This window comes from Polyodon spathula, chromosome 8 (assembly GCF_017654505.1).
Source record: "Polyodon spathula isolate WHYD16114869_AA chromosome 8, ASM1765450v1, whole genome shotgun sequence".
In the NCBI taxonomy this organism is placed as follows: Eukaryota; Metazoa; Chordata; class Actinopteri; order Acipenseriformes; family Polyodontidae; genus Polyodon; species Polyodon spathula.
The window spans coordinates 35,595,768-35,623,004 of NC_054541.1; the positions used below are offsets into that span (position 1 = coordinate 35,595,768).

The 27,237-nt window shown below is 35.9% G+C and overlaps 1 protein-coding gene across 1 annotated transcript in view; it reads right to left on the bottom strand.

Moving 5' to 3' along the window:
- The window catches only part of LOC121319867, a 43,650-nt gene extending 17,776 nt beyond the window's left edge, over nucleotides 1–25,874 (bottom strand). Inside the window, exons 1-15 of the mRNA XM_041257774.1 lie at nucleotides 25,391–25,874; nucleotides 24,086–24,234; nucleotides 23,902–23,997; nucleotides 23,744–23,816; nucleotides 13,613–13,704; nucleotides 13,255–13,392; nucleotides 7,049–7,176; nucleotides 6,927–6,946; nucleotides 6,681–6,786; nucleotides 6,065–6,165; nucleotides 5,433–5,536; nucleotides 5,215–5,287; nucleotides 3,434–3,505; nucleotides 1,369–3,234; nucleotides 359–1,169 (exon numbers count right to left, since the gene is read on the bottom strand). Coding sequence (XP_041113708.1) covers nucleotides 359–1,169; nucleotides 1,369–3,234; nucleotides 3,434–3,505; nucleotides 5,215–5,287; nucleotides 5,433–5,536; nucleotides 6,065–6,165; nucleotides 6,681–6,786; nucleotides 6,927–6,946; nucleotides 7,049–7,176; nucleotides 13,255–13,392; nucleotides 13,613–13,704; nucleotides 23,744–23,816; nucleotides 23,902–23,997; nucleotides 24,086–24,234; nucleotides 25,391–25,427 — 3,866 coding nt within the window. The 5' untranslated portion in view covers nucleotides 25,428–25,874. The remainder of the gene's footprint in view (nucleotides 1–358; nucleotides 1,170–1,368; nucleotides 3,235–3,433; nucleotides 3,506–5,214; nucleotides 5,288–5,432; nucleotides 5,537–6,064; nucleotides 6,166–6,680; nucleotides 6,787–6,926; nucleotides 6,947–7,048; nucleotides 7,177–13,254; nucleotides 13,393–13,612; nucleotides 13,705–23,743; nucleotides 23,817–23,901; nucleotides 23,998–24,085; nucleotides 24,235–25,390) is intronic.
- Nucleotides 25,875–27,237: the final 1,363 nt, after the last annotated feature.

Consider the following 27,237-nt stretch of genomic DNA (forward strand, 5'->3'; position numbering starts at 1 on the left):
GAATATAGATACCAACTTTCACTGAATCGTGTAATAGAAATTGATTAAATGACTATATAAGGTTTGATTCAAAATGGTTGCTGTGTTTGTGAAAAGCCTTTTGACCACATGCAACAGCTGGTGACTCATTCTTTTGAGCATTCTTAGCAAATACCTTTCAAATGTAGCAAATAAGTGAAGATGGCTCACGTTGATTCTAACATCCTCATGTGCCGTATAACACTAATGTAAATGAATTTTTAAGATGTACAAACTGATGCTACTATTTTAACAGGTAACACTGGATGGAGTTGTAAATATAAATATATCGGGAATACACACACACACACACACACACACACACACACACACCACCTACCCATGCAGGGCCCGAGTCACACATTTATCCAGAGGATCGTTGCTGTATTTGCTATCCAATGCAAACTCGTAATTCTCTTTCCACTCTCTTGTCACCTTAAGAATTCCATTCACTTCAAAAACAACCCGCGACAGGCCTGCTTTTACACAACTTGATTCCTGCATATTTTGAGAAAAGGACGGATCTTTTTTGGATTTCTGACAGTCATAAAAGGGTTGCTGCTGATGTATGAAAGGTGCAACTCTTCCAACTAAGGCAACTTCATTCACATTTTCCGATTCAGCTTTAGAAGATCCAGCACTATTTGTGGAGACCAAAGGTGGCTGATCTGTTAAATCCATCAGCACCGATGAAGGTTGTGAATAGGAATGCTCTTTAACTATCACACCAAGAATCAGCTCTTCAGTAACTGGAAGTCCTTGAGGAAATTCAGTTCTTGGGAGGTTCAGATGTATATTACTGCTCAACAAAGCTTGCCGCAAAGTTTCACAATTATCCAAACTTGTAGGGCCAAGCTCTGCTTCACAAACTAGCACTGTGTGGCTTTGTACATGCTTGTCTGTCATTGAAACATTTTCTTGACAGGCACTTGTATTCATGTTTTCAGAAACATATGATGTCTCTTTTGATTGCACTGCATGAGTAGTTCCTGAGGTACTTGAGCCAAGAGCCAAATCAGCCAGTAAGTTAAGTGCATCCGAGGGCTGACTAAGCCTTGTATTTCTTTCAAAATCAAGCATGGGTTTCTCTGATGGACTAGTTTGTGTATTTTGATTCTCTGAAGAATCTGACGTTTCAAAATTCAACCATCCTGTAACACAGAAACAACAACAAAGCAAACAAATACATTAAGCATTATAATGTAGTATCCTTTGTTTAACGTTTACCCTGTGATGAGTTTACAATATTTTCTTAACAGTTCCTAATGAAGCAGCTACATCAATAACATTAATAAATTAGGTTCCTATAATCATGTTTAAAATTACTCTAATCTTTGCTAAAATACTTACCATTTTCTTTCATGTATTCAGCTATCCTGGTCTGAAAATTCACTCTTTCTTTTACAACTCTTCGTTTCGTTACTTGTTTTTTAGGCTGCTGGATACTTGACAGAGGACTGAGTCCATCTACAATGTTATTCTCAATTGGATCAATCACAGAAACCTGATCTGCAGGGGACAATGGCTTCTTTCCCCTTCTGCTGCTGTTCTTGGTTTCTTCCATAGTTTTGGTCGATTTGGAGGAATCCGCTCCTCCAGCTGACCTTTTTCTTTGGTATTTTTTGGTTTTAGGCCTCTCCTCTGACCCAATGGTAGGCTCTGGCAATTTAGAGTGAGTAATCAATGCCTGCACACTTTGTGGTCTGACCGATTTTCCACAGTTGACAACAACATTTTCTAACTCACAGTTTTCTCCTGTTTGTTTTTTCCTTTTCGGTGAACTTGGCTTACCTGTAGTGGGTGTCTCTTCAAAGCAACCATCAATCAAAGCAACCATCTGAGCCAGTGGTTTTTGTTTCTTTACACTGTCCACACCTCTACCTGCACCTGTTTTACAAGGCGGCAGTTTCTTTAGAGCATCCACTAACTCATTTTCTTTGACCTGTGTATCCCTGGGTTGTTCACTCTCTCTTTGTATTTCAGCTTCACTTGGAGCTATTCTGTCTACTGCATTGTGGAACCTTTCTGTCACTGATTGTGTCAATTCTGAATCTGCTCCACTAGCTAGACTGTCTTCTTTGCACAAATTAGTTTTACATACACCCTCAGCTCCAGTGGTTTGTTCAGTTGGTATACGATCTGTATGCAACACCTTTGAACCATGTGGAACAAAAACTCTACCACAATCTGTTATAATATTTTTTAATCCATACCGATAACTCTCCCCTTTAATTTTTCTTTTTGGTGGATGTAGCTCATCTCCAGTGGTTGCCTCTTTTGGCGGAATCTGATTTTCAGAATCTAATAGCTTCTTTCCTTTTACACCACTGGTTTTTGCTAATCTTTTACTGGAGCATTCTTTTTTGTCTGCATCTTGCTGATCCACTGAACCCAAAGGTTTCGTTCCCATTTCAATGTCATTTCTGTTACAATTTTTACTAGGTTCTTCTGTTTTAGGACCAACAGGTAATACAGGCTTTTTTCTTCTTCCACGACTTTCTTTGATGTTGCCTAAAGGCATTTTATTGCTTCTTGTTTTAATTTTTTTGGATCTGTTATTATTGGACAAAGCATCTTGTTGATCTGTGCCTTGAGACCCTGTTATCTCCATTGTTTCAATATCTCCTCCCTGGGCCTCCTGAATTGCCATTTCTAAGCCAGTGCCTTCCTTGTGAATATCATGCTCATGGAAGGATGCATTTCCATTTTCTAAAGTTCTTATTTGCTCATCAAGGTCACCTTCATTCCAGCACATATGCTGTTCTGCCTCTGGTGAAGACACAGGAGAATAGCAGATAATTTCACAGTCATCATCTGCATCTTCACATGCTTCATTCTGATATATAGCCAGCAACTCTAAAGCTTTTGATACTGGTACCACGTAAGTGTCTGATCCACTGAAATAGGACTTCAGGTTTGCAACTGCCGATTTAGGGCATTTTGCAGTTCTGTAGAGATGTTTATCCACTCTGGACACATCATATTGCTCAGCCAATGGAAACAGCTCTCTAACGGGACTTGAGTCTGTGATCCCTGGCCGAGTTAAAGTTGCATAGTTATGCAAGTGTTGCTCCACCAACTCACAAGGAGGAGTTTTCTGTTCGGTTTGGAATTTTTCAGCTTTCATTTCTGCGTAATTAAGGGCAGGCAAAATCCGCATTACATCACGAGAAATCAGATCCTCAGATTTTCGTACAAAATAAGGAGCCTTCATAGCTGTAAAACATAAATAAATATACTTTGACGTCATTACTTTTTATATCTCAAATACTTACAATATTGTACCATATATTACAGCAAACAAGACACTGACAAAAGACTTGTTTGTAACATTTGATAAAGAAGTTTGTTTTTAATTCTACTGTATCTTTTTTTTTTTCTTTTTTATAAGCATAATTGGAGAAAATATACATACCTTTTGTAACTGTTCTTGAGTTTGGAAATACAAACAAAGCCTGTAGTGCATTATCTTTCTCACATGTATTTTCTACAATGCAAAATTGAGAATACAAATTGTAATTAAAAAAAAAAAAAAATGTATTATTGCTGTTTGTACTATATTTGTGTTGCACTTGAAATAATTTACACAGAAATCAAAAACACAACAATTAAGGACTCAGTCCATTTAAAATCATGACACACTAGGATAGCCGTGTGTAAAATAATATTTAAACACATTATCTAACACATTGCCCTTTCCTGTCTAAAGTTCTTGAACGTGTTGTGGAGCAACAATTAATTAATCACCTCATGTTAAATAATCTTTATGAACCACTCCAGTCAGGTTTTAGACTGCTGCACAGCACTGAAACAGCTCTGGTCAAGGTTGTCGATGATCTGCTGATGGCTTCCGATTCTGGGGCCCTCTCTATTTCAGTCTTACCGGACCTTAGTGCTGCTTTTGACGCAGTGAACCATAATACTCTCCTAGTCCGGTTGGAGAACATACTTGGCATACCTAGTACAGCCCTAGGCTGGTTTAATTCCTACCTCCACAAGAGAAAGCATTTTGTCTCTGGGTTTCAGGTCTACCCCTGGGTTGGTTTCTTATGGTGTCCCTCTGGGCTCCATATTGAGACCTGTCCTATTTAGCATATATTTGCTTCCAATAGGTAACATTTTTTGAAGTCAGGGTGTAAATTTTCACATTTATGCCAATGATACTAGGATTTATCTGCAAACCACACCTTATACTGACTTGGCTGTTTCTGTGCTCACTAACTGTAATGCTGACATCAAGCTTTGGATGCAACAAAACTTTCTGCAGTTAAAAAGTGACAAGCCTGAAGTTATCTTATTAGGTACTCTGCGTCAACTGCGTGAATCCAGTTGTCGAAACATGACTATTGATGGAGTACTGAGTTTTGTTCCAAAATGAAAAACTTGAGTCAATTTTGACCCCAATTAACTTTTGAGCCGCACGTTCGGAATATTACCAAGTTGTCATTCTTTCATCTTCAGATCATTGCTCGGCTGTGCCCTGTCTTGTCAATGTCTGCTGTAGAAAAACTTTTGTTTCCTCCAGATTATTGCATTGCCCCACTTGCTGGGGTGTCAAAGAATACTGTCCAAAAACTCCAGCAGTCCAAAATTCAGCAGCTAGGGTGTTAACCAGGTGTCGCTCCAGTGAACATACAACCCCTGTATTAAAATCTCTACACTGGTTGCCAGTCAAATTCCGTATTGATTTTAAAATGTTATTGACTTAAAGTCAATAGGGGAATTTGTCCCCCTTATATCTCTGACCTACTGTCAAATTACACTCCAGGTCGTGCTCTACAGTCCGCCGATGCTGGTCTTTTAACTATTCCCTTAACCAAGCCATGAACAGGGATAGGGCTTTCTAGTCCTGTGCACCAAGGCTGTGGAACTTATCCTGCTCAAGATTTCTGTTTTTAAATCTCGACTTAAAACACATTTATTTAAATTGGCACTCTTAGATTCTTTGTTGTTTTTAATTCCTTTATTTTTAATGTTGTTAGTAGTTTGTATCCAATTCTGTATAGGTCATGAGTTTTGTTTAAGTGCTGTTTTACTTGTCTTACCTTGCATTGTTAAGCGCTTTTGTGATAATCCTTTATGAAAGGCGCTACTTAAAAGATTTATTATTATTACTATTATTATTACTATTATTATTATTATTATTATTATTATTATTATTAGTAGTAGTAGTAGTCGTAGTAGTGATATTACTACCTTCATCCAACTCAAAAGACGATGAAGCTAAAAACAGAAGTAGTCCGTGATCATGTAATTGTTGAGCAAGTGCCTAAAAAAAAAAAAAGTAAAAGAAAGTCAAGATTAGGATTTAATCGATTTAATTGATGTTTAAGCTTTCAAATCGATAGTGTTTACTGAAAAAAAAAATAGAATAAAAGGCTGGAAGCTTTATTAACTCTTAAACTTTATCTTACCAAGTCTTTTTCTTTTAGTTCTTCTTTTAGCAAATGAAGATGGCCCTCCTCCTCAGCAGAATTTACCACCTCATACAAACTGCAGTACACTCCATCCAAGCAAACTATTGCATCAAAAATAAATATACCAATTCGTCATTTCATTGACAACATTTTACATCAAGGTTTACCGTGCTGTTCAATCTTCTACCCCAGTACTTCGTTTTGCCAAGCACTTACCAGAATGTATTGTCTAGCTTCTGAATGTTTTCTTTAACGTTTCCTTTTGCTTTTTTGCTTTGCTATTCCTTCTCTAACCTTTTTATTTGTGTTTAAATGTAATTGAATGTGCTGTAGGATAACACTTTTGTAGTGGATCAGAAATGAACATCAATAAACCAATAAGAAACTAAGCTTTGTAGCCAAGCAGTGATGATAATTAGGAGTACTTTTATCAGTTTGGAAATAGCCTACTCAACTTTAAGTAGCCTTCCTTGGCACAAAAAATAACACACATGTACTTATTTAATGCATACTTGAAGGGTCTTCAGAGACCTACTGCACAAGACACTTGTACTTTAACACACAACAATACAAACTGTGATAAAATCACATCTAAACAAAGGTTCCTAGGGAGATTTATGGCAGATTACCTTCACTTGTACAGTAACTTTCTCTTTTAAAGACCGCCTCTGGTAATGCTTTCTTCAAATCACAAACTTTCATAACACTGTCAATTTTTAGTTTCTCTGGTCTAGAAAAAAAAAAAAAAAAGTAAAATTTAAAACAATTTACCTGTTCACCATCAGAATATGCTTAGTCAAAACAAAGTTGCCCCTTACACTTAGTAGCAAGCTACATCAACCATACATCAAATAAATAGAAACTGGATTTGGCGGGAGGGGGAATTGAGAAAATGGTCTTATAGGTTTTTACATAAGCAACATAAATTACTATTCCTCTTCTTCTGTTGTTGAACATCTATTGTTATTTTCAATTACATTTGGAAAGCACAAATGATATTTCCAAGACAACGCTATAGATACATTTGCTGCTGTTTTCTTGTTATGTAATGTAAAGCAATTTCAATCCCCTGAAATGACCTACCTGCAATCAGATCATGGGACCTTCAGCAAATATACCACGATACATCAACTTAGGAAGCCATTACATAACATCTTTCTATTTTTAGATAGTAATTAATTGTTTAATTTATTAAATAACCAAAAAAAATGAACAAACAAACAAACAAACAAACACTCAACTTACAGCTTGGATGGGATTACTGCACCAGTATATGACTTGAGAGCTACATCATACACTGGGGAGTGGTCTTTGATCCTGATCTGGCCTCTCCAAGTACAGTAGTGCCAAGCTGCACACAGAAAACAAAATTATTATTTCTGCAATAATTGCATCAAACAAAGACATACAATTGGAAAGCACTTCACTTCATCTCAAAAATTGTTTCCTGACTAACAAAAAAAAAAAAAAAAAAAAAAAAAAACACCCTACCTGTTTTGTCTTGAGTAGCACTAGGGAGGGAAATAAAAACAAGAATTGGTTTAATTTATTTTACAAAGGTAAATGGTATAATGTTATCCTTACTGACAATAGGGGTACACTGCATGACTTACTTTTTTCCATTTTTCAACACTGACATAGAGGATTTTGATTCACTGTATAGAAAGCCTACAATGGCAAACGGACAAATGTGTCTGGGGCAAGAGACGGCAGCACCGTTCTGTAACTCATACATATAATACTGCAAGAGAAAAAAACAAAACACACCATTAAAAAGTATTCCAATGTACATGCTTAATTTCAATTAATAACACAACAATAGCTGGTAACAGAATGTAAAAAAATTACTTAAATGAGTAACCATGCTTTATTAAAAAGGTAAACAGAATGATGTACACACTGCTTAATAACTTTGTTTCCATAACAAAGAGAATGAATTGTCATATTTGTATTCAATCCACTATGTATATGTTCCTCTGTGTTGTGCCAATTGCATGGGTGAAAGTGGCCAATGACTATTTTGACTGAAAAATTGTCTAATTCCTCCAAGAAATTGTCTCTGCCTTTGTGCTTGCTTCTAAATGTGGTCCACTGAGATTGAGGGCAAAGTTTGCCCATAATAAAATAACTTAAAACAACAATGTAAGTTTTTCATTTGCTTCGGCCTCGGGTAAACTTTGATATCTTTAACAAGGGTTATAACTAGTGTTTAATAACAGTAACAACATTTTATTTAGGGTCGGTGTTGAACTTCAACCTGTTCATGGCCCCACAGCAACATGAACCAACCAACTTCCATATTTTAAAATAAATAAATAAATAAATGCCCCCCCCCCCCCCCCCAAAATGAATACAACTTGATAGAGAATAAAAACAAACTAAACTAACAACTACCTAGCCTATATTTAATTAATACTTTTTTTGTAGTCTCCAAACTGCCCTGATGTTGTAAATATTGCAGTGTGGACTATGGGTTAAACCAATGTTAGTGTAAGATGCGTTCTCTTTTATCAATGTCGGACTTCTGGCATCTTCTGAATGACTCAGTTTTTTTTTTTTATTTATTATACTTTAAACTGTTTAAAAGTCAAAACCATAGCAAAACATAGAACAGTGTGGATACACTGGGCAAAAAAAAATAGTAGGAGGGACAAAATATAGTTTGCCACCCCTGTGCCCTATGGGTTAGGCACCTACGGTCTCAATCAAGTTACAGTTCAACGAGAAAAAAAAATGAAAAGAAGTGTACAATTTTAATTTTTTTATTTACACGATATATATACCCACCCCCCAACCCAGACTTTTTTGGCACTTCTACACGGGTCATAGGGCCTGGGAGAGGCAATTTTGACAAAATTCCATCTACAGACGGAAAACTTTCACCCATGCAATTGTCTTACAACTACTACGTATAAACTTCTGCGGACAGTTAGAGCAAAAAAAAAAAGCCACACACGGGAAAACAGACTTTGTCCAACTATGTGATTTATCAACCGTGTTTTAGTGCCCACCCGGCGTTAGGGGAGTGTCCTCATTTACAAACAAATGTAACGATTTAGCAAACCATCAACAGTGTCAGCGTTTCTTCAACTGACATGTGAAAAACAGGTTACATAGTCAACTATATACCACTGAAACTTACAGGGAAGCAGGTAAAGAAGAGAAAAAAAAAAGAAATAACAGAAATATGGAGTGTGCACTGGATTTCTACAAGGCCAGACAAGGAGAGAGGAGAAGGAGGTGGAGGGGATGTCCCCAAATATTTAGAAGTGAAAGTACGCAGAAAGAGTACACAGAACTGCAAATGCAAGTCAAAAAGGAAGTTAGAAAGGCCAAGAGAGAAATAAAAATGAACATTGCTAAGGGAGCTAAAACCAATTCCAAAATGTTTTTCCAATATTACAACAGCAAGAGAACATTCAAAGAGGAGATTAAATGTTTAAGAGATACAAATGGCAAAATTGTAGATGAAGAAAAAAAATAGCAAATATAGTAAATGATTACTTTTCACAAGTTTTTACAAAGGAAGATACTGACAACATGCCCCACACGTCATCCAGTTTTAAATAACTTTAGCATAACTGAGGCAGAGGTGTTAAAGGAACTAGGAGCTCTTAACAATAAACAAATCCCCTGGGCCGGATGAGATCCTCCCAGTAGAACTCAAAGAAATGAAAGAAGTAATTTACAAACCGCTAACCAAGATCATGCAGCAGTCTCTTGACACAGGGGTGGTACCGACAGACTGGAAAATTGCAAACGTAATACCGATCCACAGAAAGGGAAACAAAACTGAACCAGGTAACTACAGACCAGTAAGCCTGACTTCTATTATATGCAAACTTATGGAAACTATAATAAGATCCAAAATGGAAAATTACCTATATGGTAGCAGGGTCCTGGGAGACAGTCAACATGGTTTTAGGAAAGGGAGATCGTGTCTAACTAACTTGCTTGATTTTTTTGAGGATGCAACATCGATAATGGATAATTGCAAAGCATATGACATGGTTTATTTAGATTTCCAGAAAGCTTTTGACAAAGTCCCACACAAAAGATTAATTCTCAAACTGAACGCAGTTGGGATTCAAGGAAACACATGTAAATGGATTAGGGAGTGGTTAACATGTAGAAAACAGAAAGTACTGATTAGAGGAAAAACCTCAGAATGGAGTGTGGTAACCAGTGGTGCACCACAGGGATCAGTATTAGGTCCTCTGCTATTCCTAATCTACATTAATGATTTAGATTCTGGTATAGTAAGCAAACTTGTTAAATTTGCAGACGACACAAAAGTAGGAGGAGTGGCAAACACTGTTGTAGCAGCAAAGGTCATTCAAAATGATCTAGACAAGATTCAGAACTGGGCAGACACATGGCAAATGACATTTAATAGAGAAAAGTGTAAGGTACTGCAAGCAGGAAATAAAAATGTACATTACAAATATCATATGGGAGATACTGAAATTGGAGAAGGAATCTATGAAAAAGACCTAGGAGTTTTTGTTGACTCAGAAATGTCTTTATCTAGACAATGTGGGGAAGCTATAAAAAAGGCTAACAAGATGCTCGGATACATTGTGAAAAGTGTCGAATTTAAATCAAGAGAAGTAATGTTAAAACTGTACAATGCACTAGTAAGACCTCATCTTGAATATTGTGTGCAGTTCTGGTCACCTTGCTATAAAAAAGATATTGCTGCTCTAGAAAGAGTGCAAAGAAGAGCGACCAGAATTATTCTGGGCTTAAAAGGCATGTCATATGCAGACAGGCTAAAAGAATTGAATCTGTTCAGTCTTGAACAAAGACGACTACGTGGCGACCTAATTCAAGCATTCAAAATTCTAAAAAAGGTATTGACAGTGTCGACCCAAGGGGCATTCAGAACAGAAAATAGGAGGCACTTTTTTACATAGAGAATTGTGAGGGTCTGGAATCAACTCCCCAGTAATGTTGTTGAAGCTGACACCCTGGGATCCTTCAAGAAGCTGCTTGATGAGATTCTGGGATCAATAAGCTACTAACAACCAAACGAGCAACATGGGCCGAATGGCCTCCTCTTGTTTGTAAACTTTCTTATGTTCTTATGATATATCTTTTCTGAGCCTGTCTGACACACAATATATGCAGCAATTTCGCCTCAACAGACAAACAATCACTGACATCTGCCAACTGCTTCAGACTGACCTAGGAGACATGCAGAGAGCAAACTGTTTGCCTGAACACCAACATTTTATGCCACTGGCTCGTTCCAACAGACTGTGGGTTACTGTAAAGCCATAAATATTTGAGACCAAAATAACTGACAAATCACACCCATAAAACCTATTTTGCTGCAGAAATGTTGGCTACCTGTTGCAATACACAAAGTATATACTGTTAGTGGAATTCGATTGTGCCAAAAACATTTGCATTTGCAAAAAATGCTTGGAAATATGAATGGCTTTACAGTTTACTGTAGACATGAGCCAGTCAGCTGTGCAGTGCGAGATGCACCTGCAGCTTTAGTAAAGCGGACAGGAGAATTCATCCATTTCCCTGTCTCTCACAAGCTGCAACAAAAAACAAAGCAGGGTTTTCTTGGGAGGTATGGGTTTCCTAGTGTCCTGGGAGCCATCGGTTGGGCACCTCTATGTAAATCGTAAGGGGAACTATTCTGTCAATGTGCAAGAAGTGTGTGATGCCAACAAATACATCACAAATTTGTGTATGCAAACCATCCTGGCTTTGTTCATGGCTCGTTTATCCTCAATAATCTGCAGGTGGCAGCTGTGTTTCAGGGAGATGACAGCATGAGAAGATGGTTGATAGGGGACAACAGGTATCCACTGAAGTGGTGGATACTGACAATGCTGCTCAACCCCACAACCCCTGCCGAACAGAGGCATACCCGTACCTTTAAATGTGCTCCTACTGTAATGCGTGAACATTTGGAATCCTCAAAATGCGATTCCGATGTCTAGATGTCTCTGGGCGAACACTACTGTACACTCATCAGAAGGTTAGCAATATCATCCTGGCTGGTTGGGTTTTACATAACATAGCTCTTCACAATTGATGTAATGTTAAAAACTTACAGAGGAAAGATTACAGGGTTTGGGGGAAGCTTTTTGGTCTCCTCCTTTTTTGAGGTTTCAAAATGCCATCCGTTCGCCGGTTCAGACGCACAGCTGCTCTTAAAAGGGAAAGCTGAATCCTTATTGGTTGTAACCTTGCTCCCACACTATGCTTGACGCATGGTTCCTGATTTGATATGCTTTAGCCCACGCATGAGACCCGACTTCTAAATCACACTTGTGTGCTGTTGCGGCGGTTCGCCAACGCTGTCATTTTTGTTCTAATGAACGCTGCTGCGCAAATATTTTATAAATAAGGCCCAAGGTGTTTTGTCTGAATATATCCACAGAGGGAATGGTTAGTGTTGCTGGCAGGACCGTCTCACTTTTTGACCAAAGAAACGTTGCGTACAGAGAGAAAAAAAATGTGTTTGTACCACTAACGGAATGGCGTGTACGGTGAAGTCAGACCCAGAAGAAACACTCAGTACTGCCAGGTGAAATGTGAATTGCGCTGTTGCACAGTTTAATCAATAAACAGAAAATAAAAGGTTGCAAGACAAACAAAACACAGGACATGGCACTAAAACAAAGAGATGAAACAAAACAGACTAACACTAAACAAACACGCTGAACTGATCTTTTTAACAACTATTATTATTATTATTAATAATAATAATAATAATAATAATAGCATTATGATTATTACCTCCGTCTCCAATCACGTTCTCCACTCACCGAACACACAACCCCGAGAGTGAAAACATGCTGCTTTTATGCAGCTGTACCGAGACTCGATTGCTAATCAATCATTCAATTGGAGTCGCGATACAACTGCACGTGAATTAATAAAGTGCAATTCCCCGTGCTCGCATATTATTACTTTTTACTTGCACGTGAAGTACTGTGCAATCCTTGTGCCTAAATACAAATATACATTTTAAACACTCGTGTTACACAGACCCGTTTATATCCCGTGTACCAATGACTGTACACCAACATTAACACACAACATACAACACAAAATACACACAGGAGCGGGCACTTTGCCACAATCACACACAGTGTTTAGTTGTGGTTATACTCTGCGTCCTACATAAAAGCGAGGCACGAATTATATCATAAGAATCTACCTTAGTATCCTGACTTCTAATTTTACTGCTGAGCGCAGCTTTTCGTGCCTTCGACTGCTGAAAACATACCTACGATCATCCATGACTAAGGCTGTATTTATTTCATGATTTCGGAGAAATTTACCCATTGTCCTTTAATATGTAGTTCCCTGTGAAAATGACCATTTCTAAAATAGTGTAAATATACATATTTTTCTCACTTAAAATAAATACACTACCAGTTACACTGAATGTATTAACCTGGCGGATGGTTTAGTTTGCTTCAATAAAAAAAGACACCAGCTGCAACAAAGATAAGAAATATTTCACAAAAAAAAAAAAATCATTATTCGAAGTAGATTTTAAAATCTAAGTGCCGATAATCTTTTAGTTCACTTTTTAGCCCCTAGGGGTACTTCGTCAGGTTTGAAGGACTGTGGCAAATAAAATGCTACTGAGGCAGGTTATGCTGTGTACATGCAAAACAAGAGCTATGTAACTACGCCCAACATGGTGAGGAAGTGTCTGAACATGGTATAAATGCACATTTAGATGACCTTTGACCATGAATGTTAAAACTGATACAATTCATTGACGTAAGAGGTTAAGGGGGTCAACTTGAGTTGGAATGACCTTATCAGCTGTTCTTACCTGTGTGCTTTCATAGGCTTGAAAAGAACTACTTGTTGAAGAGATTGTCCCAATATTTTCAGAGACATGGCAATCATAACCAACAGATGGTTTGGGAAAATTAGCAGTGTAGTTTTCTGTCACTGCTTTTACTCTACCCTGTAAAGAGATTTATAAAATCAGAAAGTGTACTTTCATTATGTCAAGAAAAGAAAAGTAACACAGGCATTGGTAATCAACTTTAATAAGTGTACCTACATTTTTTAAATCTGACTTAAACATAAAAAAAAAAAAAAACATTATACAGTAAAATATAGTACTAGTACAATTGGCCTAAAACATGTTTGTATGTTTAATTTCATGTTCACTTTTACCATACCTTAATAAGTCTGAAAATAACAATGCAGCCAGATTTCCCATTGTGCCACGGCTTGAGATCTAGGCAGTCAGAATATTTAGAAATATAAACACCTAAGAAAAAAAATGCATATTTAAATTATTGCCAAGCAACCCAGGAAGCAAACCAATGACTAATTAAATGTATTCAATAGTTTCACTTACTCAATTATTTCTGCTGAGCATTTTAGAATAAACTGAAAGCACATTTCTAAAATGCTTATTTAAAAATAAAATAAAAAAATATAATAAGAACAACAACAACAACAACAACATATCCAGTGAGAAAAGAAAATGATAAAAGCTAAATGTTCCACCAAAATATATTCAGTGCATTTTCTTTTTCAGCCGAGCTACTCTGGCTCTGTGCTAGGCACAGGATTAGTTATGTGCTGGTCAGGGCAGAACAGGAAAAGAAAAAAGATATATTTTCTTTATGGGTTGTTTTTGTTGAAACAGGCTCAGGTAAGGCACTCCTTCAATTGGTATGTGGAGAAACCTCTTAAAATTGGTGTGGATTTCAAACCAGTTTTCATATATATATATATATTATATATATAATATATATATTATTATATATATAAAGTATATTTTTAAGAACAAAGGGAAAATTCTTGTTTCCTAGTTCATACAGTCTTTCCAATTCGTAAAATAATTTACAAAACTAAAATAATTTGCAAAATGATGGTTGTTATAAACACAAATGTTCTTACATATATTACAGGGTATATTACAGGGTCAGAGTTATGGCCAAAAGTTTCACTCTAAAATTATCTCATTTTGCTTCATAAAGTCGAATTAAATCACACAATTTTCTGCCATCAAGCTAAACAGGTGAAGAAATGGTTAGATGACAACAGGATCAGGCCACTTCACTTGTGGCTTGGAAATTTGCCGGATTTCAATCCTATTAAAAATGTTTGTGCTGCATGGAGGAATCTAAACTACAACTCGACCTTTCAGCGCCTCAATGACTATGCCTGAGAGGATTAAGGAAGTCTTAAAAGACAACTAACTGCACTGCAAATACTAAGTACTACTATTATTGGCCCTGGTAGACTTTTGCAATATTATTTTGTAGTATCTATGATGACATGACATGCCACTGCTGACCGTGACCAGGGGTTCCTAGGGGGCAGGTAGGGAAGGATTAGGTCGGCAGGGGAATCCAAGGTTCACCATGCACCAGCGACCCCTGTGGCTGTGGCACCTGCAGATCTGCAGTGGAGCCATTCAGATCTGTGTTGTCCTCCGGCACTATAGGTCTGATGGCTTCGCTGTGGATCCGCAGTGCGAAAAATGATGGATTGGCAACAATATGTTTCGGAGGACGTGTGTTTCAACCTCCATTCCCTGAGTCACCGGGGTGTTGCAGCGGTGAACCAGAATAAAAAAAACAAACAAACAAAATTAAGCATTCCAAATTGGGGAGAAAACCAATGGCGAAGACTAAATTATTTAAAATAAAACAAAAATTAAAAAAAAAAGACTCCAGCCTGATCATTTACACTGCCCTCGGCCACGTCACATTACAATTAGTAAAAAAAAAAAAACCTCAGCGAATCAGCATTTTAAATACAGTAAACAGATGGCAATGGTGCTCAATCACTGAGGACAATACATCAAAACAAGTTCTTGTGGGTAAGCAACTTGTTATATGATACTACTATATATTAATATATATATATATATATATATATATATATATATATATATATATATATATATATATATATATATATAATTACAACAATTTCAATATTGTAAAGGCCTCTGAATTATTATTTCTAACTGGGACATTGAAGTTTGAAGGCTACCAGACCACACATAGAATTCTGAGCAAACCACCTTACTCATGGAATATTGAGAAACATGTGCAGCACTAAATCAGAAAAAACAAAAATTAAATGCAGCCATTTTCTAATACCAATAGAACCCTCATAAGAGGGCTTTACCATCTGGTAAGGCCCTTCTTTTTATGTTAAATGTCCTCATCTTTGGTGCAGGACATAACTGTATGAGACAGGCCGTACCAGACGGTAAAATCCTCTTATTCAGGTTCTATTGTTTCATTATTTAACTTTAGTGTTATATTTGGAATTTCTGACCATCTACGAGACAATCAATAAAATATTGCTAATAATTATGCTAATAAACCTAGTAAGAGATAATAACAAGTTAGCACCCCCTAAAATGTATTCTGCTGTTGACCCGTTACAGGAATATTGCAGAAACCAAATGTGAATTTCCATATGTTTTGTACAGTAATTGCAAACAAAAACATATATAACTCAAAAAACATGCTACATTAACTGAACTTCAAAAAACAAACAATGACACATTTGTGAATTAATCTTCTTATACAGATTGATGAAATGAGTTTGAGAGAGTACCAGAATATGCCTATCCAGAATGTTGTTTTCAGAGATCTCTCTCTTTAAATACACACTCAGCTCATTTGGTTTCATTTTCCTTTAAGAAAATGAAACTAACAGACACTACTGAAAGGACAAGCAGGGTAAGTTTTTACTACCGATCTACACTTTATATTTATTAAGACAAACGCAGTAAGAATGTATATATTTGTTTATTCTCAAGGTCAACAATTTAAATTTGCATAGAGCTCAGCTTTCATTGAATATTTACATTTTCCTTGCTTTCTTTCCAATTACATCTGCACATGTGTTTTGTTCATCTGTAAATCATGTACTGTATTTGTTATGATACGATTTTCCTTTATAATTAAAGTGTCTAACACAAATGTTTCTTTTTCAACCTACTAACAAATATTGAAACAGTTACTTGTAAATCTCAGCAAGAAAATAAAGCCAGAACAAAAAGTAAGCTGTTGCTTTGCTTTCAAACAAAAAAACAAGTCAAACCATAAAATGTACTCAGGCCTAAAGCCTATATAGTACAATGTCCTTACATGCCTTAAAGTGCTTTCACACAAGGCAATGACTCTCAAACCTCTCTCAGCTGCCAAACTGCTTCTGAGAAAAGGGCCAAATGCTGTGCAACAATGGTTTTGTGGGTCTCTGCATTATTTCACTTGAGCAATGGTCACAAATAAGAACCAAACCTCATCACCAGTGTTCCCTCCAAGGTGAAAAATGGGCCCATTTTAGCAATAACTGGCAACAACCGTCATACTCCGTTTACAAACTTTTGCAAGTTATTATCATAAATGTCAATCTTAAATCGAGACTCCAACATCGAGGTAAACCTACCATTTTCAGAGCTTTCTTGAAAAGCATTAATATTAAACTGCATGTCACTAAAGACGGGTCGGTATACCGTTTTTTAGTGATACCATTCCTTTTATTCAACACTGCAATTATCATAATTAATAGAGATGCACCGAATACAGGATTCAGTTTCGGTCCGAATACATACTTTTTGAGCAGGGTTCGGATTCAGTCGATTTGGTGAACCGAATCCTACATCTACCCAAACACACACCCATTTAATATATCTCTCCAACTGTGTGCTGTTCTTAAATAAAAGACATCAATCCGGTATTGAAAATAACTCTTGTATTTAACACCAGGTATTCAAGAACAAGAACACATTTGATGAATGCAGCTCTCAACTCCCTAAATTACTGGTGGCGCACACACGAAACACTTCATGCAGCTGCTAAATGTAAACATACCCTCCCCGTATGCAACACAGCACACTTTTCACAGAGTAAAGTTATGCAGTAAACCTGTAATATATAGTAATGGCAAACTGTTTAGACTTGTGCTATGTTTGAGAAATGTATTCTAGAGATCATACTCAGATTTAGAAATATATTTTTTTGTAACAACTGTCAGGTGTTCAAGATGCTGTTGAACAATATGCTTTAGTAAATGGCATTTACGTTACTGTAACGTGCCCATACAAGTTGAACCATTTCGGAACTGCTGTGTTTTATTAAAATAATTTTAAAACTATTTCGCAGCCTATTCGATAGGTGTTCCACACACGGTGCATTTAAATCAACGTGGGTTTTATTTCACAGGGAGATTCAGGTCATTCATATTAATTTTGTCCTCATTGCTCTCAGATCAATTGACACAGGTTGAAACGTCAATAAAGAAAATAGTGGGTTATGGCAAAGATGCAGCTCTCCTTTCTTGTAAAGGAGAAGTAAACAGTTCTGTATTTTTACATTTCTGTTGGGGGGGGGCTAGCGGTAAATTGTGTAAGTTTCAAACTAATATCTTATTCAGGGACATATTTCCATTTGTTAATAAAAATACTATTAACTAAAAGGCTCAAAACTATAGATTGTGCGTGTCCCTTGTTAGTAGCTCCCAGTCTGAAGTTTCCTTCAGTTTTCTTGACGGTTTTTGTAGATTCGTTATTCTGTATTCGGCTGAATCTTTTGTGAACTGATACTGTATTTTGATAATGGTTTTGAAGAAAACTGTCAACGACACATAATACACGTTTTTTCAATGTTTGCGTTTTGTTACCCACAGCATGCTGCGCCGACTGCTCTTGGCTGGTGGCTTTCTGACGTTGCACACATTTGAGAGAAATGCCTTCTCAAAACCTTGCAGCTTAGCACACATTTTCAATGTCCTATATTTACATTCGTCTGGATTATCAACCTATACAGAGTCAGTTTGATGTAACTGATTAACATTAACTTTATTGTAACATTATATATCACTTATGAATTTAGTACATTGATTGTTTTAAATAATTGATTTATTTAATATAGCATTGACAAGGCTGTGCTAGAAGAACACAACCAATGTTTGAATTAAAATTAGCAAAGACAAGCGACTGCAGCAGGATAGCCTACTTATTACCAAAGTAGTTTTGTTTAAAGAAGTTATTTACAGTATTCATATTTTCTTAGTTAAGTGAAGAAATGTTTTTGTTTTGCATAAAGTCCACGTGTAAATCATTAGTAACAGCACTGGAAGCTTATTTGTGCAATGTCATGTGACGTGATAGATTTAAAATACATTTTTAATGGTGTTGCTATACATATTTTATTTACCCGGTGCAAAAATTAAAACAACTTATCGCTGCTCTTAAATAATAACCTGTATTGTACATGTTTGTGTTTTAAGCATTAAGACCGATCATTTCCTAATTTACCATCAGCTGAACAAAATATTTGATTTAATTTTATACATTAAAATTGTGCACCAATTCTCATCATCTCAAGCGTTTTGATACTGGTAAAAGTGTAATCAATACAAATTTAAAACGTATAATACAGTAATTGAAGATGCCATGTGAATTTTGTTTTGTAAGTTGCGTTTTTTCATCATGTGACAGCCGTACCTACGAAGAAAAAAAATATATACTGACTCAGTAAAAGTTAAAAAAATAATTCTGATTATATGAGTTTTGCTGACATTTCATTGATCATGTATGAGTCAATACCATTAAAAGATCATATTGCCAGTCGTGTGCACGTAGAGAAGACAGCAGCAACCGCAAAGCACTGCATTCTTCCATGCTGAAAAACAAAGGTACGGTACTGCGCTCAGTGGGGCTTTCCCCCGAAGTAAGCCAAATTAATTGCACGTTTAATTGTTGTTTATATTATCTGACGATGAAGAAATGAACTCAAAGCTATTTTTCTAGCTATACATTCCTTAAGTTGATCGCTGTACTGTGTAAAAGATGTAGCCATTACAGCAATGCATTCCCTGCAGCACTACTTCAATATACTTGAGTGCATGTAACACAATAAGTGCAGAAGCCGTTTTAATAGAAAGTCACAGAACTGTGTTATGGAGCAAAGCACTAAAAGTATGCATCACACTCGTTTAACCTTCACTGAAGTCAATATTTTACAGGGTCCGACATGCAAGTGCTGACTGATATTACATACATACATACATTATATATATATATATATATATATATATATAGAGAGATGAGAGAGAGAGAGAGAGAGAGAGAGAGAGAGAATAGATGGGCTTCAGTGAGTTACAGGAAAATAATTCCATCTAGGGTTTCTGTGACGTCAGAAATGACAAGACTGTTAGGTCGATTAGTTTATAAACTGTCACAGTCTGCGAATATCTGTAAATTGTCTGGTTGTGCAGCATTTACGAGTGGATATGTAGGTCAGAGAATGAAATTTGTATTTTGTAGCTGAGCAAGCATGTAAATGAACACAGATTGTATGTTACTGTAAACTCTCACTTGTGATCTTCACATATATCACTTGTTAACTATATATATATATATATATATATATACACATACACACACTTTATTTTTTTAAGTGGGCTTACATCTTCAAAAAATATTAATGAAACACTTCTTGAAACTTTTTTCATACAGTGTAGCTAGTGTACCCAAGCAGTATGTTGAAAATGTTGCCATTGAACATCTTTCTTTTAATTATTTTTATTTCCTGCAAACTGTAGATAAAAGGAGAGGTTTATCTGTTTCTGATCTTTTTTCTGATCTTTGTGATGCCTCGTTTCTTGGACACAGTGCTGCCTGATTTTAACTTTCAACTGTGTTTTTTGTTTTTTATTTTTAAAAGGGCAGTGCTCTGTAGGCTACTCAGAAACAACCAATTTAAATATCTTGCTCTTATTATTGAAGAAAAAAACACATACCATTTAATTTTGAACACAGTAATAAAAACAATTACTTGACATGCTGATTTTGTATATTTATTTACACTTACTCCGGATGTGCACAGAGGAACAGGAAGACAGTTTATTTCAGAAACAGTATGTTTCACTACGCAGTAAAGCCTGCATCAAACAGTATTCTCTAAAAAAAAAAAAACACACCTTTAAGTTTTGTACTCTAAAGTAACATTTAAACTTGCCAGCTGTCAAAAGCAATAGCCTTTATATTTTTGTTTTGTACTATTTAAAAGCTTGTGTATATTGATGTAGATAAACCTACCTTATTTGGTGGGCTTTCCGTGACATATCCATGAATTCCCCCCCACCTCCCGCAACTTGCCCATGAAATGCACCACAAATCACTGTGACAAAATCGTATCCTTAATCACTAATGAATATTTCTCTACTTTGAGTGGTGTCCAGTGACTGAAAACTAAACATTCTGTGTTTGAATTGAAAGTGGTCTCGAGTCGTCGAGTGGGTCAAAGTTCAAGTATATTTTCCTGTAGAGGAATTATGACATTTTGACATCACTACTGTGCTACTATGCCTTTTTTTTCGAATGGCTCAGGATGTAAATATAGCCTTCATTCATGTATTTTACATATAGATGTATATTTCTGGTAGATTAATCCGTACACATTTTTAATAAAGGTAACGATCTTATAGTGGCTGTCCTGCATAGTAATACTTAAAATCAATATTTTAAAAAAAAAAAAAAAACAATATATATATATATATATATATATATATATATATATATATATATATATATATATATATATATATATATATATATATATATATATACACACACACACACACACACACACACACACACACACACACACACACACACACACACACAATCGGAATTTGGTTGTTTTAAAAGCATTTTCATTATTATTTTTATTTTAGTAATTGTAACTATTTTTTACGCAACCATTCTTTCGGACCACTGTCAGTCACATCAATGAAAACACAAGCCAGCTGAGCTGTGTCAACAACATGGGTTGTTTCATCTACCATTACAGCTTCATACTTGGCTTCCTGTACTTCTGCTTTTCTTGCATCTAGCAGAACCCGAGACACTGAACAAAGTAAGTCGTTCTGAATCTTGTTAACCCAAGAATATTGTTGCTATTGACAAGCTATTGCTGAACATGCGGTCGTAGTCAGAAATCAGAAAAAAAGTTATTCCACAGTTACCTCTATTTCTGGTATTGGTGCCTTCACTGTGCCCTCTAAATGCCAGTTCTTGCTTGCCAAGTTAAACAACAGAATCAATCAAGTGTTTAAGAACCCTGTGATTTTTTCTGATTTGCTCATTGTGATGCATTGTATCCCTACGTTTCTGCCCATCCAGTTGAACATCATCATCCAGATTTGTCCAAAAGTTTTGAGTGCAACAGTGGCTCACAAGTGACTTTGGGAGAGCTCATGTTTTTTTTGCGCTAACGTCGATACATATCCTAGATTGCTGTAGCCAGTGCTGTTCCATATTGCCTTTTCTGTACTGAACAAAAGGTTCCAGCAGTACAATTTCTTAAATTGACAGCTACCGGTAAGCCACGGACACCTTTCATCATTTGAAATTTGGAAGTGGGAGTATATCCCTTCCCTTCTTGTGTCAGTTCGGGTATTTGTGGTGTGTACCATATTTAACAATCTCCAATTTTTCTGAGCAAGTTCTTCTTGAAAACTGATTGGTAACCAAATCGACCATTGTCTCTGTTGTCTGACGACTTTTTATTATTATTTTTTTTTTTTGTAAAAAGCAATTTGAAATATTACTTCAAAGTTCTCAATATAATTGTCAATAACGGTCTCTATAATATGCAGTATCCTGAGAAATTTAGCTAGTCTTACACCGCTTTCTCGTCTCTGCTCACTAATGATTGAACAGCTGCAAAACCAGGGCAGACTTTTGACTTTCCCATTGGTTGACTCCCCAGACCTTCAACTGAAACAAAAGAATACCTTCAACAGTTTATGTCCCGCCTCTGCTCACTCATGATTAGACACCTACTTAACAAGGAGCTGATCTTTGACTCTCCCATTGGTTAAATCTAGAGAATACCTTCAACTGTGTATGTCCCGTTTCCACTCAACTTATGATTGGACTGCCGCAGAGAAAATACAGTTCTATTGGTTGATTTTATATCTAAAAAAAAATTATTCTGCACAATTAAATTGTTAAAACAACAAAAAACAAAACTGTAATCAGCTCTTCAGTTGATCAATCTGTTCAATTAATCAGAACACCCCTATGTAATTAATTAAAATATAATATATATATATATATATATATCATATATATTAATATATATAGAATATATATATATATAAAATATATATTTTCTGACAAGACTAATTGTCTAAAATTTTTTAACCGAAAACGACACACACACACACCACATAAGATATATATATAGATATATAATATAATAATATATATATATATATATATATATATATATATATATATAATATATAAAGCCCTTTTTTTTTTTTTTTTTTTTTTTAAGGCTCAGCTCATCGCTACCACCCCCCCGCTGATTCAGGGGCAGCAAAGACGAATACACGTTGTCCTCCAAAGCGTGTGCCGTCATCCACCCGCTTCTTTACACGCTGCAGACTCACCATGCAGCCACCTCAGAGCTATAGCATCGGAGGACAGTGCAGCTCTGGGCAGCCTACAGGCAAGCCCGCAGACGCCAGGCCAGACCACAGTGTTAAAATATCTATTTAGTGCAGCAATGCATTATAAAACTGGAGACTGAATACTGGTCTCCAGTTGAACTTCTTGCATTGGCATAAAATTCCCTTATGTTGCTGAGTTTTTTTTATGTATCTTTTTTTTTTTTTTTTTAAACTTATTTCCGTAAAATAAATGTCCATATTTTTTGTTTAATCCGTCATTAAGTACATTAACAGCAAATGCTGTAGTTTTTGTTAGTGGGTTTTTTTTTTCAATCTTTGTTTTCTTCTATTTCAATTAGCTGTTCCTCATCTACTGTTATGTATCTACCCTTGACAGTTGCTGGTGCACTTATTTTATTTTTTTCAGTTGGACTGCTGTCTTCACTCAGAAAGTTGGTGTTGTACCAGTTATCTGGAGTTTCATCCCCAAATTTATAAAAGGAAATAGGTGGAATGTCACTCATTTTGGCAGTGGTTTTGTAACTAATAACAAATGAAATGGCAGTTTGTCATGGAATTAAGAATGCAGTGGTGAGTATCGATTTATGCAGTGTGAAGCAGCTCATTAGTATGCAAGCCGTGGTATACGCTATATACATGTACGGTCATGTGATGCTGTTTAATCAATCAGAGGTTCTTATTTTTCCAGGCTGTGTTGTTTTTGTTTGTTTTTTTTATATATATATATATATATATATATATATATATATATATATATATATATACACACCACTAGATTTAGAAGGAAGGTACAGTATGTATAAGGTTTTTTGTTTCCTACAGTAACATTAGGTTGAAGATCTTACCCTTTGTAGGATCTCCTAGTGTAGAGCATGAACTATTTCCAACTTTCAAACCAGTTTCACAGAGCTTTTTTGCCTTGAAAACAAAATTGAAATGGGTTAGGATATAGAACAGATATCTCTTCTGAAAAGCATGCTTTGTTGCAACATTTCAATTGTACCTGGTTTTCCTGCTCACACAGAACGAAGCCGAATGACTCTTCAAGCTCTTCAGGCTTGTAGCCTTTTTTCTTCTTTTCTACATAACTGAAATTGAACTGAAAAAAAGTCATAAGAAAACAGGATTAACTCATTTGGAAAGCTTAATTTATACGTATTTTAGTTTAAATTGATGCAGAGTGTTACCTTTTCCAGAAGAACATCATTTTTTACTAGATAAGCATGGTTATAGCTGAAACATTTTGCAGACTCTGGGTTCATGTAAGAATTGTGCAGTACAGGAAGGATGTTCTCTAAATAGCCACTTGACCCTGGGGATATTCTTTCAAAAAGATCTAGAAGAGAAACACAAAGCATAATTAATAATCACTCAGGCCCAGGTGCGCCGATAGAGCAAGTTACCTAACGAACTTCTATTACAAAGTATGCTTGAGGCAGGTTTTAAGACGGAATTCAAGACTGAATTAATTCTAGTTAGTATCTATGATTATACAATCATGAATTAGATTAATTAATTTACAAGCTGAATTTAACTGTAGACTGTTGATGGATGCAGCGATACACACAAGGTTGACATTGGAATGAGATGAGATCAACTGTTATGGTGCAGCTGGATTAATTGGGAGAGACAGGCATGAAACGTCATTTTTTGTGTTGTGTAAAATTCTGCGTAAATGCAATATCTGGTCATAGTTCCCAACACAGTTAACATGAAAAAGTGTTTATATAGATCCAAGTCTGCAAATACATACTTTGCCAGCAACTCAAAAAGTACCACTACAATAGGGTTAATTTTTCTCTAAAAAAAATTATAATAATATATATATATATATATATATATATATATATCACAGAAAGCTGTTGTGTACCAAATATGAAGCTAATATGAAGAAAATTGTATGATTTATCAATACTGTTTCACCAAGTTCACCAGATCCTGATTGGCTAAAACAACCCAAAAGGTAAATGAAATTTTTAAGCATCATGACATGACATTGGATTTGTTTAGGAACTACATGTCGAATCTTGGCAGAGCTCTGCATACATTTACAATTTGTTGAGATGTTTTACTCCACATGCTGTAGATGTCGGTGACACTCCAAACAGCCAAATGTTGCCTAATCCTAAATGCAATGTAATTTGCTGTCTGTGATGTTAATCATGGCTAATATCAAAGCAAAACATGAACTTTATAAATATATAATATATATATATATTTCAAATCTATACTAATTTAGCTAATATGGAACACATAAAACACAAAGAAAAAAAGATGCAACATTCCAACTTTGTCGTACAGGAATAAATGTGTACATAATACTAAAAAACTAAGAAAGGCCCAATGACATGTGGTTTAAAAACAAAAAATTATACTAAATGCAGATTAACACATCGCGTACGTATTGCTGTACTGGACTATTGGGTACTCTTTGCGCTAAACTAAACGACTCCACAGAAATGTGTATTGCCATCAATCCACTATGATCTCACCTGTGGACGGTACAGAACAGTTTTCCTCATTTTCCATTTTACAGAACTTTTTCCTGCGTGTCACTCAATCAGACCTTTTTTCCCTTGAAAATCTACATTTCTTCTGACATTCTTTGTTTGAAACGACATTGTATGAAGTTTGCAGAATTCTGCTATAACTCTGAATGCCAAACTCCACGTTTTTTTTTAAATCCACTTATAACGTGACTTTAAAATGTCAGTGTACATTTCATAAAAGAAAAAAAAAGTATGTGATACCAGGAAGAGCTTAGTGGTGCGAGTCAAGTCACAAAACCCTCTGCCTTTAATCAAAACTATTTTTCCCCCCTCTAATCTACGCCTTTCAAAAAACCGCAATGGACAGAGACTCGCTTGGAAGGCCAATAAATTCGTGTTCACTGAGAGGAAGTTGTTGTGAAAAAAGAGAAACAGAAAGTCCAAATCAGCGAGCCATTTTGCGTCGTGTGACGAAGTATGTTGCGTTTTCTGAAAACACAGGATCTGTGAACCGGAACAAAATGAACCAGCAGCCACGTAACTACTACCGGTGTCACTACAATCTGGTACTTCTTGTCAAATTTTCAAACGTCCAGCTGCACTATTAATTTAAGATAATATCATCTGTGGTTGAGTTACAACTTATAATTTTACAATGTGCTTTTTTCCCTCCTTGACAACAGGTCGGAGGTTTCAACAGTTATTCTTTCCTAAAATGATTCGACATGGCGTTCAGATTAACCACCTGTGTATTTTTCTTATAATCTAAATAACGGCAACTCGTTATTTTGCACAAATACATGTTATGTATGCATGTTGATATTCTTAACGCAAATAAAATGTCATTTAGGTAGGTTTTATGGATATTTGAAGATGGATGTTTTATATGTTTCACGTTATGTGACGTACAGGGGATTCACTTTAGCATAGTGTGCTTACCTAAATTCAACGGTAAGTAATGCAGCATATTTAATAAATGTTAAGCGTTGACTCAACAAAAACGTCACTATTGTCACAACTGTGCCGGGTATTTAGGAACGCTTCGTTGCATTCCTAAACTGAACGGTAAAATGTAATATACCCATGTAATATACCATATATATATATATATATGGGTAGTTACGTTATATTTGCTGCGTCTTATTTGTTATAAAATAAATCGTGTGTATATTAACAATTACCGTTTGGAAATCGGACAACGGTATCAGTATCTACGTTTAAATCACATTCATAATGTGTATATAGCAGCTTAATCGTGGTTGTGGGTGTCGCCATCTTTCTGTTGGTCAGCGTTGAGCCAACGTTGCGCCTCCTAAGCTCTCAACGGTGAGTTTAGTTATACCTACAAGCAGTGTTACCGTTTTTCCCGCGTTGGGCTACTTTAAAAACACAGCCGCGGGAAATATTAACGAGTCGCGGGTTGATAATGTAATTAGATATGATAATGTAATTAGGTAATCAGCTATGGTATAGCTTTTTAAAAAATGAAACTGTTTTCATGTTTACAGTATTGTTTGGGATACAGTGCCATCATTAGTATTTCAATAATGGGATCACGCTGTAATTCGGTTGCTGGCCTGGTACGAATGTTGATTTGTCCCTTCAGCGCTTCCGTACTCATTTGTTGATAGTGACGTGTGCAGAATATGGGGTGAATTTGCTGATAGTGACGTGTGCAGAATATGGGGTGGGGTGAATTTGCTGATAGTGATTGGATTGGGTGTTTTTGTTTTAAAGATGCTATTTAACGGTTTCATAATCATTTTCTTTGTTTACTTTTTTTTTGTTTGTTTTACAACAGACCTTGTAACGCAAACTGTATGTTTAACAAAACAAATGTATGCTTAAAA